Source organism: Pristiophorus japonicus, chromosome 17 (assembly GCF_044704955.1).
Source record: "Pristiophorus japonicus isolate sPriJap1 chromosome 17, sPriJap1.hap1, whole genome shotgun sequence".
Lineage (NCBI taxonomy): Eukaryota > Metazoa > Chordata > Chondrichthyes > Pristiophoridae > Pristiophorus > Pristiophorus japonicus.
Genome location: NC_091993.1, coordinates 1,673,195 through 1,689,903, shown reverse-complemented (window position 1 = coordinate 1,689,903; position 16,709 = coordinate 1,673,195). Strand labels below are relative to the sequence as shown.

General features: G+C 46.2%; 1 protein-coding gene across 1 annotated transcript in view; it reads right to left on the bottom strand.

The window, feature by feature from the left end:
* The window catches only part of LOC139227513 (RNA polymerase II elongation factor ELL), a 96,373-nt gene extending 80,112 nt beyond the window's left edge, over positions 1-16,261 (bottom strand). The window contains exons 1-2 of the mRNA XM_070858295.1: positions 16,127-16,261; positions 4,607-4,654 (exon numbers count right to left, since the gene is read on the bottom strand). Coding sequence (XP_070714396.1) covers positions 4,607-4,654; positions 16,127-16,261 — 183 coding nt within the window. The remainder of the gene's footprint in view (positions 1-4,606; positions 4,655-16,126) is intronic.
* Positions 16,262-16,709: the final 448 nt, after the last annotated feature.

The window sequence follows — 16,709 nt, the reverse complement described above, 5'->3', positions numbered from 1 at the left end:
ATATCAAAATAAATTATCTCAAAATGTGCCATGGCGGGCGGGGGGGGGGGGGCGGCAAGAATTCAACATTCTTTTGGCTCTGAATTTATAACAAGGTAGTTAACAAAATAGTTTAAACTGGAAACCCTAGTCACAGTGCGGAGACCAAATAATTATTTTTTTTTAAAAAGGGGACAGACAATTCCAAGGAACTTATCTCCCTACACTATCCATCGTTAACAACCACCTTTCTCTCCAGGTTTGGTCAACATCACCCTAAAATTGGCCTCATGTATGTACAAAGGGGAATCCTGAGAAAGGCTTCACCCTCCCTCTTTGGGGATAGCTGGCCTGCCAACAGCAACATGGTTTCCAAATCACATTGTTCACTCTCGTGCGGTGGCCCGGCCCGGAAATCACCGCGGTCCTGGCCTGCAAGACCATCAGCAGGCCGGGGCCATTAGAGGGAGCGACATGCAGCGGCATGCCACTGCAGGGAGCAGCGCATGCTGCTGCAGGAGGGCAACGGCTGTAAAGAGGGCGACTGGATTCGACGTCACCCAAATCCAGGTCGTTGACTGGAGTGCAGGCAGGTACAGCTGGAGTGGCGAGGTTGGGGCAAAGCAGCGACGAGAGTTCGTAGAGGGATGTGATCGGGGCCCAGAAGAGGCGAGGGCCCAGGGGCAGCACGGGCCAGCCCACGCTTCGATATGTGCACGCGCTAGGTCCGTGCAGCACAGCTGGTCTCCAGTCGTCTTGGTTAATCCTTGCCAATGGACCAAGACCTAGCTCTGTCAAGCCCGTGTGGTGGCTGGTGTGCTGGTTAAAAAAAATCCATGCACAGGCATCTTCCACCCTTCAATGTGTAGTTCGCGCCCTGGAACAATAGGTCTCTTCATTGAAACACCTGTGAACTCATCCTTTTTGGCGTAGAAGCAAGTCATCCTCGTTTCGAGGGACTGCCTATGCTGATGATGATGAGTTTCCAAATGGCAAGATAAAAAAGGAAAGGTAGATGCTTACTGAGGAGCAGAGACTTCAGGCACGAGAAAGGATTGAATGTGTATCATCTAAGGTTTAGTGAAGGTAAGACCTACTCCAAGTTGCAGCTTTGCAGGTACTTATGATGGACATTTAAGTCAAGGACACCTTGACATCCTTGTGAGGGAGGGAGATGAGAAGAGGCAACACCATTGAATGAATAAAACCAGATGGAGCAGGATTTAAGCCTTTAATTCCTCTTTTGGTTACAAAATTGATGGACTGTTTTTCAAATTTTGTTTTGACAGAAACATTCTTCTTGTCTCACATTGGAGGCAAGAGGGCAAAGTTTGATTCATCAAACGAAAGTAAATTGGGCATTGTAATTTAGATACTTAGAAAATAACAATCTGCTCTCCAATATCTACATTACTTAGTAATGAAACAGGATTTGCACTGTTTGTTTTGCAATATGCCTAGATCAGGCAGAGCAGATCTAACTTTGCACTGGAAAGGATTATAGCTTTACTGATAGCTTATACACATACATCAACTTCATGTAGCAGTGTGACTCAAACTAAAAATATAAAATCTCCAATAAATGAATATATCTGGCACTAAGAAGCTTGTTGTTTCATTCCAACATAACCAGAGTAAAATGGAAACTACAACATAGTTATTCAAAAGTTTGGTCAGTAAAACAGTAAAATAACAGTTTGGAAATCTTCCAAACATACCTTTGAGATTAAGAATACAGTTTTTGTTTGGAGTAGATCACCAAGGTTTAATTAACAAGGTACCGCAGGGCCGAATTTCTTCATCACTTCCGCTGATAAACAAGCACAACCTGGGCAGGCACCAGTGGGAAAACGGGCAGAGAACAGGTCTATCAGCTCACTGCCACTTCCATGACAGCAGGTGTCCCAAACATGGGCAGGTCTAGTAAAGTGCCTTATAAATGTGGAAATGTGACATATTTCTCTTCACATGCACCACAGCAACAATGTCATGCGATTCTAGCGCACAGCATTGCCAGGATATTGGGATGGGAGGAGGCATTTAAATGGCTCAAAAGGTGTGCAACTGATTTTAGTTTATCTATCTCACAATTTTTAATGAAAAAAAAAATTTGAGCCTTCTCTTCAGCTATAGAGATCTTCCGCAGTGATTTATTTCCCCCATTCAATGGCTGACACAAGTTGGGATTCCCACCAGAAGTCTATCTAAAATATTTAAATTAACCTGGAAAATTGAAGACAGGACCAGAGGCATGTAGCAGGGAGACCCACCCTGCCATATGCCACCTTTGTAGCCAATAACAACATTTGCTCCAACATTCCCAAGTCAAAACCTGATAGAAAAGATCATCTTTTGTTACAATGAAACCCACACGAACAAAAAAAACCTGATTTTTAAAAAACGCTCTTAAGCAATGCAAGGAGTTCTCCTGGCCATGATTCCCCTCTCAACCACCACCGCCAAAAAGTGATTAATTAGAATTTTGTTTCATTGCCAAATGGAAACCACAAGTAATCAACTACGTGGAATTTACAGCAAGAAACCAGCCATTCCACCCAACTGGTTCATGCCGGTGTTTATGCTCCACACGAGCCTCCTCCCAGCCCTCTCCATCTAAAACTATCAGCGTATGTTCGTATACCCATCTATTCCTTTCTCCCTCATGTGCTTATCTAGCTTCTCCTTGCATTCTGTTTTAGCTATCAACCACTGGTCTCCAGTCCCCACAGACGTTGGTTTGAAGAAAAGTCAATGGGGGAAGAGTGGCACATGGAGGCTGTGGGGATTAATTGAAGCATCACATTCTCGCAATGCTGGATCTAAAAGTGCCTAAAGGTAGAATAAAAAATAATGAGATGTGCCATTGGTCTTAAATGCATTTAGTACGATTAAGACAACAAAGTAATTTTAAGTAGAAAAGAATTAAGCACGTTATTCCTCCTCACCAGATCGTCCCTTCAACAATCCACTTTTTTAAAAAAACAATAATTTTACTCAATGTCTACTTAATTTACTCTATACTTTCTAACCTTCTTTCCACTGGAAAAAGTTTTAAAAAAAACACGACGTATCTTTCATCTATCCTTTTTTGCTAGAAACAATAGCTTTCAAATCACGTGCCTAAATGTAGATTAGCACAGTCACATCAAATTAGGAAGTACTGCTTCAAGCTAAGTCATTTTAGCCGCAACCCAGAGAGTCAAAGGACATCCAGGGGAGATAATGGTTACTGGCAGTTGTCAAATTTAAAAGCACTTTATATTTAAAACGTGAATTCTGGAATCAGGATCAATAAAACTAATGTGTTTTTACATTTTACAGCCAAGGTACAGAAGTGCTAAAAACCTCCAGTGTATTACAATAATTTCTTTAAATCAATGCTGTGCACAGCCAGGGAAGCAATGGGTCAGGATTTTAATAAAGGTAATACAATGCACTTGACCAAAATTAATCTTGAACATGATCCAAAAGGTTGTGGGGGCGATTTTCCCTGGATACTTTAGGCACTAAAAAGCCTCCGAGGTGGCCATGATAGGGTCTTGAGCTGCAACGCCTGTTTAGCCCACGTTTAGCACAAGACTCCATCTTGGTAAAGGAGTTGAAGGAACATCCACCCAAGGGATCATTAAAGGGCTGATTGTCACGTAAATTGCCTGCTATCGCTCATTAAAGAGGCTGCACGGCATTTTGGTGGCTAACACTTGAACTAATGCCCCCTCCTAACAGCTCCCACAACTCTACAAATGCCAGTTGCTGTCTGACAGCCGCAAGAGTCGACTCAAGTGACACCACTATGAGAAAAAATGTATGAAACATTGAGGGAGTAGAAATAAGGTGCACTGCACACAGGCAAGCATGGGCACATGTAGTCAGATCCAACGTCACCGACGAGCAGACATGTTCGTTTGCCTCTCCCTGTTCACTTAGTTCCCAATGCTGTTCTCCTCTCCGCTTGACCTTCTACCATTCCCTGCCTTTTGTTTTCTAATGGCCCACCTCTCCTCACCATCAATCCAACTTCTGATTATCGGACTCCCCACATCTGCAATAATTGAGAGTCTGTCATGCTATCTTTTCAAGCTAAGATGTCGTCAGAAACTGTGTGGACCAAAGTTATTTTTCATGTAACCGAATCCCCGAAGCAACAAAATCAACTAATCTAAATCTCGTCTGCTGTTGTAAGTCAGGTAGATGTTAAAAAATATATCCCATGGCACCGTTCAAAGGAGAACATGGTCCAGAGAAGTTTTTGCGGTGTCCTGGCCAACTTTCCTCCCTCAAGCAACATCGCCAAAGACAAATTAATGAGCCCCTTAGCTTATGTTTGCAGAGTCTTGCTGCCACAAAATGGCAGCAGTATTTACCTACATTAAAAAGCAGTATACAGTACTTCATAGTTATTAATTCTACAGCAATGTGTTTTGGAGCATTTCAGAGTCGTGATAGTCACTTTATAAATTCAAGCTCTCTTTTCACTGTGACACGCTGATGTTATGTATTACATTATGCTGCATGCAATCTGAATTAAATGAGCTCATTTCACCGTTACCAAATTCATCAAAATTAGCACCGCAGCAAACCTACATTTGAGGGTGAATTAATGACAACACTTAAGGACAGTACTTACCCCCTGGGTTCCCTGGAAGCAGATTACTGGCTGATTTGGTAAGGAAGCCTAGGAAAGAAAATACATGTTTGTTTTAGAGGAATGCAAGGTGGTTAGACAGGATAAATCCATATTTGTTAAAGTGAATACACTAATTTATCAAATTCATATAATTTATCAAATTCTGATTTAATCAGATTCAATATAACATCTAGGAATTCTGACAATATGCTTTTACATACACAACAAAAATGTGGGCAGATGTATATTTTTGATGCAAATACCAGTAGAAAAATTCATTTAAAGCTAGTATCAGTAATGGTGACCATGAAACTACCGGATTGTTGTAAAAACCCATCTGGTTTATTAATGGCCCTTTAGGGAGGGAAATCTGCCGTCCTTACCCGGTCTGGCCTATATGTGCCTCCAGGCCCTCTGAAATGGCCTCACAAGCCACTCAGTTGTACCAAACCGCTGCTACAAAGTCAGCACTGTGTACCTTCACCACACGGACTGCAGCAATTCAAGGCAGAGGCTCACCATCATCTTCTCAAAGGCAATTAGGGATGGCCAATAAATGCCATTCTTGCCAGCGATGCCCACATCTCAGGAACGAATTAATTTTTAAAAAACACTTTTTAGGAAGAGGAAAAAGTTATTAGGCACAACAACCCTCCCTTCTCACCACATCCCTTCTCTTTCCAGAAATGCATCCAATTCTCTCTTGAACCCATTTCTACTGTCCACTTCAATAGCCTTACTTAGCAATTCAATTTTACAACTCTACTAACCTTTGGCCAAAAGAGTTCCACAAGACAATTCTCTACTAGTTTTTAACCTTATGTACCCTGGTATTTGGACCCTCTACCCTAGGGGAACAATTTGCTTGGAAACATTTTATTCTTTATAATGCTGAAAACTAATCAACCTTGAAGTCTCCCATTTCCTCCAACAAAGCTAAACTTTCCTCAAAATCTTTATCTCAACCGGCATGTAATGTATGCACCTGTGAGCATGCTCCCAGGCTTGTGGAGTTGTTGCACGCGGTGTCCACCGGTACGCTCGCGGCCTTCCGCGAGGTGGGCCCCGGAGGGACTGCAGTGCACTGTCACCCCCGGCAACCAAATTTTAATTTGATTTTATATGTTTTAAAGTTTCATTTGTTTTAATTGCCGGGTTTTTAGTGTCCCCCTCCCCTTTTATAGGGGGCACTTGTAAATTATGGTTTTAGAGCCCAAAAAAAACCTACAAAAATACCAAAAAAAACAGGGCCTTGGGAAATGTTTGGAGTGTCCCCCAGATCGGGGGGGGCACGATTTAATGTTTATGATTTAATGTTTATTGTTAACTCCAAAAGAGTTGTGGAGTTGTTGCACACGGTGTCCACCGGTACGCTCGCGGCCTTCCGCGAGAGGTGGGCGCCGGAGGGACTGGAGTGCATCATCACCCCGGCAACCAAATTTTAATTTGATTTTACATGTTTTAAAGTTTCATTTGTTTTAATTGCCGGGTTTTTAGTGTCCCCCTCCCCTTTTATAGGGGGCACTTGTAAATTATGGTTTTAGTGCCCCCAAAAAAACTACAAAAAAACCCCAAAAAAGGGCCTTGAAAAATGTTTGGAGTGTCCCCCAGACTGAGGAGCACTTGACTTAACTGGTTAATTTTGTTTCCAATGGAAAGAGTTGTGGAGTTGTTGTAACCTGTGCGGAGAGGAGCGGGCGGGTCGAAAGGCCTCCTCGTAGGACTGCTCCTGGGCCTGGCCAAGGTGGCCATCAACCGGTCCAGGCAGCGGGCGGTCGAGGGGGTCGTTCAGCCCGACTGGCCTGCCTCTCTTCTGCAGTTATATCCGAGCCAGGGTGTCCCTGGAGATGGAGCACTCGGTGTCCTCTCGTGGCCTTCCACGAGAGATGGGCGCCGGAGGGACTGGAGTGCATCATCAGCCCCGGCAACCAAATTTTAATTTGACCGTTTAAAGTTTAATTTGTTTAAATTGTCGGTTTTAGTGCCCCTTTAATAAGGGGGCATTTGATTCACATTTGATTTACAGGTACAACAAAAATAGTTGTGGAGCTGTTGCACTGTGAGTGGCTTAGCCAGTCACGTGATGTTCACAAGATTCAATAAAACCCCAGTTAATTGAGTTCAGGTTCTCCACGATGAGGTGGGCAGTTGTGAGCCTGGTGGATAAACTGGTAGTGTTCAGTTTGATTGTTAAACCTTTGCTAATAAAGCAGCTAGTTCTGTACAGCAAATGTGTAACTATGAATTCTTAAGCAAAGAACCCATGAAGCAAATACATTACACAATACAGTACGTATTTTAAGACCATAGATATTAGCAAAATGCTCCATACATTGGTACTACTACATTGTAGATAGATAGATTCTTGAACGATAAGGGAGTCAAAGCTTATGGGGAGCAGGCAGGGAAGTGGAGTTGAGGCCAGGATCAGATCAGCCATGATCTTATTGAATGGCGGAGCAGGCTCGAGGTGCCAAAGGGTCTCCTCCTGCTCCTTTTTCTTATGTTCTTATGTCTACTATTGCAGATGAGCATCTACATAAACATTACAAACCTATTCAGAGAAAATGGCTTTTATACAACAAAGTCCTAACATTCTTTAGCACTTTCAATTCATCAGCATGCAACACAAGTGCTGGTTTGGTATCATAGGTATCCAAATCATGGACAGACTATAGCAGCTAAGTTAATGGTTTAACTCTGGGCAAAGGGTATTACATTGGTAGCATAAAATGTTTATTAATTTTTCTAAAGTCTATATTGAGGGGATTCTTTATAAACTCTTAAATGGAGTTGTAGCAATTGTATTGTTTGTAAACAAATTGAATTGGAGCAATTAATTTCAAATGACTTGATTGTTTTGGCATAAGCCACCCATTACCCTACGCATACTTGAAAAATTATGCAATCTTGACTATATTTTATACTTTTAGTTTTGAGAATAATTTAAAAATTTACGAGTAAAAAGCTATTTTTCACTCATTACCTTATCATGAAGAGATATGAAGATGGGCTGGACCATGTAAAGTTCCAGTCCACACCCACTGCAGTACACAACTTGACACACAAACCAAACCTTCAGAAACATCCTTCTGTTCAGGACTCAATGGGAACAGCTGGCCAGAAAGATTATATGTATTATAAATATAGTTCCATCCTACTGTACATAGGATTAAAAAAGTGACTCAGAACCAATTTGTGACGTTGGTTAACCAATGTTTGGAACTGTTACAATAAATAGAAGGTTCCTTGGGATATTGAGCTTTTTATTTCATAAACTCTAAATGGTATGAATGTTTTCGAGGCATGAATATTGCTGAAAGAACTTCCTTCTTTACTTCAGAGAGAGAGATGGGGTTTCATAAGAACATAAGAAATAGGAGCAGGAGTCGGCCATTTGGCCCCTCGAGCCTGCTCTGCCATTCAATAAGATCATGGCTGATCTGATCTTGGCCACAACTCCACTTCCCCGCCCACTCCCCATAACCCTCGACTCCCTTATCATTCAAAAATCTGTCTATCTCCACCTTAAATATACTCAATGACCCTGCCTCCACAGCTCTCTGGAGTAGAGAATTCCCAGTTTTATGCATCATCATAGGCAGTCCCTCGAAACGAGGATGATTTGCTTCCACGCCAAAAAAGGGATGAGTTCACAGGTGTTTCAATGAAGGGCCTAATATTCCAGATCCCGAACTACATTGTGTAGGGTGGAAGATGCCTGTGCGAGGATTTTTTTTTTAATGTGTGGTGGCCGTTGCACACCAGCCACCATACGGGCTTGACAGAGCTAGGTCTTGGTCCAGTGGCAAGGATTAACCAAGACGACTGGAGACCAGCTCTGCTGTACGGACCTAGTGCGCTCACATATCGCAGTGTGGGCTGGCCCGTGCTGTCCCTGGGCCCTCGCCTCTTCTGGCCCCAAACTCGTGCCTCTCCTGGGCCCCGATCACGTCCCTCTACAATCTCTCGCCGCTCCTTCGCCCTGACCTCGCTGCTCCTGCCCACGCTCCAATCACCAACCTGGACCTTGATGACGTTACTCTTCGCTGCCGTCGCCCTCCTGCACCAGCTCGCGCTGTACCTTGTAGTGGTATGCCACCACGCTGCCATGGCCACCACTCGCCGCTCCTTTTATGGCCTGCCGCTGATGGTCTCTCGCAGGTCGGGGCCGCCACGCTGACAATGCTGCATGCCATCGGCCCTACACTAAGCCTTATACATTGTCTATCTATGGAAGTTGTGTGATTTGATGGGTCACAGTGCCTTTTCTGTTCAATGTTTTCTATACTTTATGCAATAAAACAAACTACACTGGCTCTGTATTTATAATCCATCCCTTAGATGAAGTGCTAATCCAATGTTCCACCTGCCTGTTCTGGGAATTAATCAACATTAAAACATCCCACAACAAACGACAGAAAGTCTTGGCCAACATTCCTCCCTCAACTGACACCACCAAGGATTAACTTGTCATTCCTCTCATGCCAGTCTGCCACAGATGGATACTGTACGTCACAACCACTGCACTCCAAAACAAGTACTTAGTTGTGTGAACTGCTTGAGATGTTTTGACAGAATTAAAGTCATTAAATTCCTATCAAAGTTCCAGCATTTACATTCAGTACAGATTATGCTTTGTTTAATGAACAGTTTGTGTTTCTCACCAGGACTAGTGCAAGTAAACTAACAATACATCAAAGCAACACAAAAGTAAAATATTGTGGATGCTGGAATCTGAAATAAAAACAGAAAATGCTGGAAATCTCAGCGGATCAGGCAGCATCTGTGGAGAGAGAAACAGAGTTAACATTTCAGGTCATCGACCCGCTGAGAGTTCCAGCATTTTCTGTATATATATCAAAACAGTTTTTTTTTAAGAATTCAGAAAAAATGTTTTCTTTCACTGATGTCCACTGGGCAATCTTTTCACTGGAAAATGCAGCACCAGCGGCTAATTTTAGCTTCCGTCCTTCTGCATACAAAGGTTACTGTAATTAAAGTCTGACAAAAAAAACCTTGGTTCTTAGCTGCAAAATATTTACCTGGAAGAGCAGATTACAGTATGTGATTCAAACAATGGAACATTTTCTGGCACAGTATTTGTCGATTGCATGCACTAAAAATACAATTGAAGTGTCCTGCAGGAACTTGTGGAGTTGCAGATCCAGAGACGAACAAAGAATTAGGGCTGGAATTCTTAACACATTCTGCAACTGTAATATAATGTTATTTAGTGTTATGGTTGCAAACCAATGAAAATACCACTTGCCTGTTAAAACAAACATGGCCAGTGCTGCAATAAATTGACAAGAACAAACTGGCATGCAAAGGGTCAACAGAGGCTCGAGGAGCACCATCAACTGCAGCAGGACATGCAGCAGTTTCCAAACCGAGTATTTCAATGTGAACTCCTTCATGTCTTTCACACACACAAATATAGTATAAGAACATAAGCAATAGGAGTAGGCCATACGGCCCCTCGAGCCTGCTCCACCATTCATTAAGATCATGGCTGATTTGATCATTGACTCAGCTCCACTTCCCTGCCCGCTCCCCATAACCCCTTATCGTTTAAGAAACTGTCTATCTCTGTCTTAAATATATTCAACGTCCTAGCTTCCACAGCTCTCTGAGGCAGCGAATTCCACAAATCTACAACCCTCAGAGAAGAAATTTCTCCTCATCACTGTTTTAAATGGGCGGCCCCTTATTCTAAGATCATGCCCTCTAGTTCTAGTCTCCCCCATGAGTGGAAACATCCTTTCCACATCCACCTCGTCAAGCCCCCTCATAATCTTATACATTTCGATAAGATAAGCAGCAAACCTGAGAGAATTTTGTAATACAGCAGAGGAGGACAAAGGGTTTAATTAGGAGAAGGAAAATAGAGTATGAGAGGAAGCTTGCTGGAACATAAAAACTGACTGCAAAAGCTTCTATAGACACGTGAAGAGAAAAAGATTCGTGAAGACAAACGTAGGTCTCTTGCAGTCAGAATCAGGTGAATTTATAATGGGGAACAAAGAAATGGCAGACCAATTGAACAAATACTTTGGTTCTGTCTTCACGAAGGAAGACACAAATAACCTTCCGGAAATACTAGGGGACCGAGGGTCTAGTGAGATGGAGGAACTGAAGGAAATCCTTATTAGGCGGGAAATTGTGTTCGGGGAATTGATGGGATTGAAGGCCGATAAATCCCCGGGGCCTGATAGTCTGCATCCCAGAGTACTTAAAGAAGTAGCCCTAGAAATAGTGGATGCATTGGTGTTCATTTTCCAACAGTCTATCGACTCTAGATCAGTTCCTATGGACTGGAGGGTAGCTAATGTAACACCACTTTTTAAGAAAGGAGGGGGAGAGAAAACGGGTAATTATAGACCGGTTAGCCTGACATCAGTAGTGGGGAAAATGTTGGAATCAATTATTAAAGATGAAATAGCAGCACATTTGGAAAGCAGTGATGGGATCGGTCCAAGTCAGCATGGATTTATGAAAGGGAAATCATGCTTGACAAATCTTCTAGAAATTTTTGAGGATGTAACTGGTAGAGTGGACAAGGGAGAACCAGTGGATGTGGTATATTTGGACTTTCAAAAGGCTTTTGACAAGGTCCCACACAAGAGATTGGTGTGCAAAATTAAAGCACATGGTTTTGGGGGTAATGTACTGATGTGGAGAGAGAACTGGTTGGCAGACAGGAAGCAGAGAGTCGGGATAAACGGATCCTTTTCAGAATGGCAGGCAGTGACTAGAAGGACCCCAGCTCTTTACAATATACATTAATGATTTGGATGAGGGAATTGTGTGTAATATCTCCAAGTTTGCAGATGACACTAAGCTGGGTGGCAGTGTGAGCTGTGAGGAGGACGCCAAAAGGCTGCAGGGTGACTTGGACAGGTTAGGTGAGTGGATAAACGCATAGCAGATGCAGTATAATGTGGATAAATGTGAGGTTATCCACTTTGGTGGCAAAAACACGAAGGCAGAATATTATCTGAATGGTGGCAGATTAGGAAAAGGGGAGGTGCAACGAGACCTGGATGTCATGGTACATCAGTCATTAAAAGTTGGCATGCAGGTACAACAGGCTGTGAAGAAAGCAAATGGCATGTTGGCCTTCATAGCTAGGGGATTTGAGTATAGGAGCAGGGAGGTCTTACTGCAGTTGTGCAGGGTCTTGGTGAGGCCTCACCTGGAATAGTGTGTTCAGTTTTGGTCTCCTAATCTGAGGAAGGACGTTCTTGCTATTGAGGGAGTGCAGCGAAGGTTCACCAGACTGATTCCCGGGTGGCAGAACTGACATATGAGGAGAAACTGGATCGACTGGGCCTGTATTCACTGGAGTTTAGAAGGATGAGGGGGGATCTCATAGAAACATATAAAATTCTGACGGGACTGGACAGGTTAGATGCAGGAAGAATGTTCCCGATGTTGGTGAAGTCCAGAACCAGGGGATATAGTCTAAGGATAAGGGACTGAGATGAGGAGAAACTTCTTCACTCAGAGTTGTTAACCTGTGGAATTCCCTACCGCAGAGAGTTGTTGTTGCCAGTTTATTGGATATATTCAAGAGGGAGTTAGATATGGCCCTTATGGCTAAAGGGATCAAGGGGTATGGAGAGAAAGCAGGAAAGGGGTACTGAGGTGAATGATCAGCCATGATCTTATTGAATGGTGGCGCAGGCTCGAAGGGCTGAATGGCCTACTCCTGCACCTATTTTCTAAGTATCACCTCCCATTCTTCTGAATTCCAATGAGTAGAGATCCAACCTACTCAACCTTTCCTCATGTCAACCCCCTCATCCCCAGAATCAGCCGAGTGAACCTTCTCTGAGCTGCCTTCAAAGCAAGTATATCCTTTGGTAAATATGGAAACCAAAACTGCACGCAGTACTCAGGTGTGGCCTCACCTATACCTTATATAGCTGTAGCAAGACTCCCCTGCTTTTATACTCCATCCCCTTTGCAATAAAGGCGAAGTATACATCAGCAACATTCTGTCAATCTCTTGTGCAAAGCAGTGATTGATTATAGGGAATTTATACTAATTAAGATTAATTTATTTCAAATAGTAACTCTAAGTGTTTTTTTCTCTCATATTCAGCTTCATCCTCAAGAGAGAGCAAAGCCCTTGATAGTATTTTAGCTCAAAATCAGCCAACAGGGGAACTTATAATTGGGTGGGAGAGCAACATTTAAAACTGTCAAGCAAGCAGAAATGGGGATTCAACATTACACTTAGTGTTCAAACTCTGGCTGAATCCAACAGTCTCGCTATACTGAAGACTGTTGTATCCCAATTTATGGCATTATTACTGACACTTATGCTGTGTCGATGTATCATCACGCATGGTGATAAGACACCACACTGCAAATCCCAGTTAGCTGAAGATGCGCAGAAGAGATTAAATACACGCCAGTCAGGCAATTGTACTCCACAGAAGTTGTTTTTATGCAAGCACAAAACATAGCCAGTATGTACATTATCATACCAACATACGATGTATTGCCAATATAAAAACGAATCAACACCATATCACTGCAGTAAGACTCTCGTTATTCAGTACAGGTTGAGTGGTAGAGAGCAACCAGCCAAGGTGCAGTAGCAATGCTGCAAAAATTACTTGTTTTTTTAAAATCATGAAAATATTTTTTTGGCACACTTCTTTTTCTATGAATTTACTACCCTCCTCTCCCAAAGGCATCAACTCCTTGCAGGGGTACAATTCATGCCGGCCAGCTGCATTGCAGTACTTTGCCCAAGTAACTATGCCAGGGCAGCGGGGCAGAGACAGATGGTAAAGGAAAGCATTGCTGACCCCAATGCTATCTTCATCCAACATCCACACATGTGCATTTCCAACATAGATGGGTGGGTCGCTACAAGGAGCAGGAAGCCTTCCTGAATTTCCACACTCTAATGCAGGAACCTGGAGACGAATCACCTGCGCGCTCTCCCCCCGCCCCGGCGAGATGAACGAAACCATCAGAGTGTGCTTCAAACCTCCTACCGGATCCGCTACCCACTGCCTTAGCCAGCTGAATCACAGGAATAGCTCCATTTGGTACAGTTTAAAATGTGAACTCACTGCCATCAGGATAGGGAGAAGGAAAAACATCTGCCCAACACTAAATGAACTGCGGAAACGGCGCAGCCAAGGAAGTTTCACCAAGCCAAGTGTACAATAGAAAAGAATCCCAACTACAAACCGACAACTATTTGCTATTCCGCTCTGTGGCACTTACTCCCTGCTTCAGGCTGAAGAGTTGGAAGCAGTTTGCTCAAAATTGAACATTACACTTTGCCTCTTGAAAAGTAGGTTTTGTACATAATTCACATGATAAATAATAGTAATGCATTAGATTTATTTTTAATAAATGTAGGCTTGAGCAACAATGTGCTCCCTTAATCATTTTAGGTATATACAATTTCTAATCTGCATTGCTAAATTTACTCAATTATCTTTGACTTTCAACTTTAAAAAAAAAGCCTCTCTCTGGAAATTGTCACATTATGCCCTACAAGTTTTTTAAAGTTAGAAGCACCAAGATTGTGTTTGTGTCTGCAAACACTTATAAATGAAATAGGAATCCGACGTGTCAGACCTCTTTACAGATACTGACAGACGCCTGCTGTGTATTGCCAGCATTTTCTATTTTACTTCCAACATTTACAGTTTTTTTTCTTTTTATGCAAGTTATAAACTACAACTTAGATTGAACATTATGCAAGATGTCTTCAAGATTTAAGCTCATTATTACATTAAACCTGTTATTTAATCAGACCTGAATTTCCCAAAACTTGAATTCAGTCAACCTTCTCAGTTATAGTCCTCGCTACATTGCTCAACTAAAGTGACATGCCAAACTTGTAGAAAATTTGGAGATTAAGGAACTCAACTTTCATCATAACTTATTATAATTATTGGAAAATATTGAGATATTTTACAATTACTGCATACAGTTTGAACATAAATCGAAAAGCGTGACAATTTATGTCAGACATCCATGACTAGATTGGGAAATTTCACAAGGAGGATTGGGGGGGGGAGGCCGGAGGAGGATTTTGGGGGGGGGGGGGGGGGGGGGGCGGAGGAGGATTGGGGGGGGGGGGGGGGGCGGAGGAGGATTGGGGGGGGGGCGGAGGAAGAGGATTGGGGGGGGGGGCGGAGGAGGAGGATTGGGGGGGGCGGAGGAGGATTGGCAGGGGGGAGGAGGATTGCGCGGGGGGGAGGAGGATTGCGCGGGGGGGAGGAGGATTGCGCGGGGGGGAGGAGGATTGCGCGGGGGGGAGGAGGATTGGCGGGGGGGAGGAGGATTGGCGGGGGATTGCGCGGGGGGGAGGAGGATTGCGCGGGGGGGAGGAGGATTGCGCGGGGGGGAGGAGGATTGCGCGGGGGGAGGAGGATTGCGCGGGGGGGAGGAGGATTGCGCGGGGGGGAGGAGGATTGCGCGGGGGGGAGGAGGATTGCGCGGGGGGGGAGGAGGATTGCGCGGGGGGAGGAGGATTGCGCGGGGGGGAGGAGGATTGCGCGGGGGGGAGGAGGATTGCGCGGGGGGGAGGAGGATTGCGCGGGGGGGAGGAGGATTGCGCGGGGGGGAGGAGGATTGCGCGGGGGGGAGGATGATTGCGCGGGGGGGAGGAGGATTGCGCGGGGGGGGAGGAGGATTGCGCGGGGGGGAGGAGGATTGCGCGGGGGGGAGGAGGATTGCGCGGGGGGGAGGAGGATTGCGCGGGGGGGAGGAGGATTGCGCGGGGGGGAGGAGGATTGCGCGGGGGGGGAGGAGGATTGCGCGGGGGGGAGGAGGATTGCGCGGGGGGGAGGAGGATTGCGCGGGGGGGAGGAGGATTGCGCGGGGGGGAGGAGGATTGCGCGGGGGGGAGGAGGATTGCGCGGGGGGGAGGAGGATTGCGCGGGGGGGAGGAGGATTGCGCGGGGGGGAGGAGGATTGCGCGGGGGGGAGGAGGATTGCGCGGGGGGGAGGAGGATTGCGCGGGGGGGAGGAGGATTGCGCGGGGGGGAGGAGGATTGCGCGGGGGGGAGGAGGATTGCGCGGGGGGGAGGAGGATTGCGCGGGGGGGAGGAGGATTGCGCGGGGGGGAGGAGGATTGCGCGGGGGGGAGGAGGATTGCGCGGGGGGGAGGAGGATTGCGCGGGGGGGAGGAGGATTGCGCGGGGGGGAGGAGGATTGGGGGGGTGGGCGAAGCGAAGGGGGGAAGGGGGAAGGGGGAAGGGGGGATGGGGGCGGGGACACAGTTGCCCCCACCCCAGGTTGAGGTGACCCTCCGGCCGGTCCCCCCCCCGCAGCGCGAGCCTGCAATGGCGCGGCCGGAGGCGGTGAGGGGGCGGGAGCGGACGGACGGACGGTGTCCGGTGATCTCCGGCCGCGCGGGACCCAGCTCCGGACTCTCGGCCCCGCGGGGAGCGGGCTCACAACCTGTGCCCCCCTCCCGGGCTGGGACCGAGCTGTCACACCCGCCCGCCGCCCGCCGGCCGCCCGCCGCCCGCTCACCGCCAGCCGCTGGTAAGCCTCGAGCGCCCGCAGCGCCGTGTCGGTGAGCTTGACGTGGTAGAGCGACAGCCGCTGCCCGGCGCTCAGCTTCCCGCAGGACAGCCCGAAGCTCCGCTCCTCGCCCAGCGCCGCCATCTTCGACTGAGCGGCAAGCCCGAGTGCCGCGCCCCGCCCCCGGCCTGAGCCCCGCCCCCCCGAACACAAGCCACGCCCTCCCGGCTCCAGGCCCCGCCCCCAGCGGCCCGTGTCCCGGGACAGTGCAACCTGTCACTCAATGCTCGGACAGGCAGTCCCCGGGAATCGAGGAAGACTTGCTTGCGCTCCAAAAATGAGTCCTTCGGTGGCTGAACAGTCCAATGCGGGAGCCACAGTCCCCTGTCCCAGGGACAGACAGTGGTGGAGGGAAGGGGTGGGTGGGACTGGTTTAGAAACATAGAAAATATGTGCAGGAGTAGGCCATTCGGCCCTTCTAGCCTGCACCGCCATTCAATGAGTTCATGGCTGAACATGCAACTTCAGTACCCCATTCCTGCTTTCTCGCCATACCCCTTGATCCCCCGAGTAGTAAGGACCTCATCTAACT